At 35.1% G+C, this 1,675-nt stretch overlaps 1 protein-coding gene across 1 annotated transcript in view; it reads right to left on the bottom strand.

Annotated features, from left to right (window-relative positions):
- The window catches only part of GRIA2 (glutamate ionotropic receptor AMPA type subunit 2), a 120,979-nt gene that overhangs the window by 57,206 nt on the left and 62,098 nt on the right, over positions 1-1,675 (bottom strand). The window contains exon 3 of the mRNA XM_015568522.1: positions 738-977. Coding sequence (XP_015424008.1) covers positions 738-977 — 240 coding nt within the window. The remainder of the gene's footprint in view (positions 1-737; positions 978-1,675) is intronic.

The raw sequence follows: 1,675 nt of genomic DNA, 5'->3' as shown, positions 1-1,675 counted from the left end.
ATATTACAGAACAATGAGCAAGGCTTTAACTTGTCTGAGATTCAGCAATCCCATTTTAAAGCTAAGTTAAATAATAATGGTAACTACCTGATAAAACTTTTGCACTTTATAGTTATATGTGATAACTATAAATTTCTGTAGCAGTTCTTATTTATGTACTAGAGGCCCGGTGCATTAAATTCATGCATGGGTAGGGTCCCTAGGCCTGGCCGGTGATCAGGGCTTTCCTTCATTTCACGCTGCCCCCTGGTGGTCAGCGCACATCATAGTGAGCAATCAAATTTCCGGTCTACAGTCGAACTCCCGAGGAGACACTTTGCATATTAGATTTATAGATAGATAGATAGATAGATAGATAGATAGATAGATAGATAGATAGATTACTACAAATTTTACTTCAACCAATTTTCAAGGCAACCACTTTACTGACCTTGAGCTAGTAATCTAGTCACCACAGAGTTTTAACTGCTGCTACCAGAAAGTGCTTTCTACATTACAGCTGGGCCTTCGGCTGACACAGTCTATATCTGTAAATTGTACATGTACAATTTTTTTTTAATTTTCACTCTAAATATGTTTCCCAGGTTTTGAATTGCATTTTTCATTTACACAGCAAAATTAAACCATGTAACCTTTGGACTTTAAGACAGCTAGGCAGATCTGTAACGTCCCATATAAGTGTCAAGGTAGGCATTGAATTCGGCCCATTATCAAGGGATAGGGATATTTTCACTTACCTCTGTCACTGTCATAGAGGTACGCAAACTTGTCCCACTGATAGTATTCAATCAAGCTAAGAAGGGCTCCTTTGAGGTCAGGTCTCATCTGAATGACAAATGGGTGTGTGCCATCAGTTGGGAAGCTGGGAGTGATGAAGGAGACATGGAGCGTTCCACAAAATGAAGTGATGGTATTGACAGACTTCTTGTCATAAAATCCAAAAATAGCATAGACTCCTCTTGAAAACTGGGAGCAGACTAGAAGAATAAGGAAAACAGAAAGGATAAGTGAATAACATTGGCATACAATCATGGATTTACTTGCAACTTAATGCCTTTTTATAGAAAATAAAAACCAACAATTAAAAGATATATGAAGATTATATCAATGATCCATCAAATGTAGGAGCACTTACTTACTTAGCATTCTATTTAAGGAATTCAAAGAATTATAAAACATTAAAATAATAATTCTAGGTTTATAAAAATACCTATATTATTTTTAACAAACTATGTGATTGTAAACATATTTTAGGACAGCCTCATTAAAAAAAAGGGGTACAATTAAAAACCATTAGTTATAAGAACAAACTATAGCTACAGAGGGCTTATACATATTTATAATAGCTCATTCCCTATAATACTGATTCCTTTAAAAGGCTTTGTTATGTTAATGATACTTGTATACCAGAAGGTCAGTGTGATTGTGAAGCATATCACCTACTGATGATGCAAACTTATTAAAGAGAAGTTGGGTGCAAGACTCTCACCACCCATATCATATCATTGTAAGGAAACCTCTTTCTCACTTATATCACTCAGTCAAGTAGTAACTAAATGAAGTTCAGAACACTTAATTTTTATCTTTCCCATGGACTTAACTTATCCCATATGTTCTACTCAGACAAAATAAAGACTATTACCAACATTTTTTGGCTTAGGACCATCATTCTTAG

This window comes from Myotis davidii, unplaced genomic scaffold (assembly GCF_000327345.1).
Source record: "Myotis davidii unplaced genomic scaffold, ASM32734v1 scaffold392, whole genome shotgun sequence".
Lineage (NCBI taxonomy): Eukaryota > Metazoa > Chordata > Mammalia > Chiroptera > Vespertilionidae > Myotis > Myotis davidii.
Note: the sequence above shows the minus strand (reverse complement) of the source record. Positions and strands in the feature narration are given on the sequence as shown.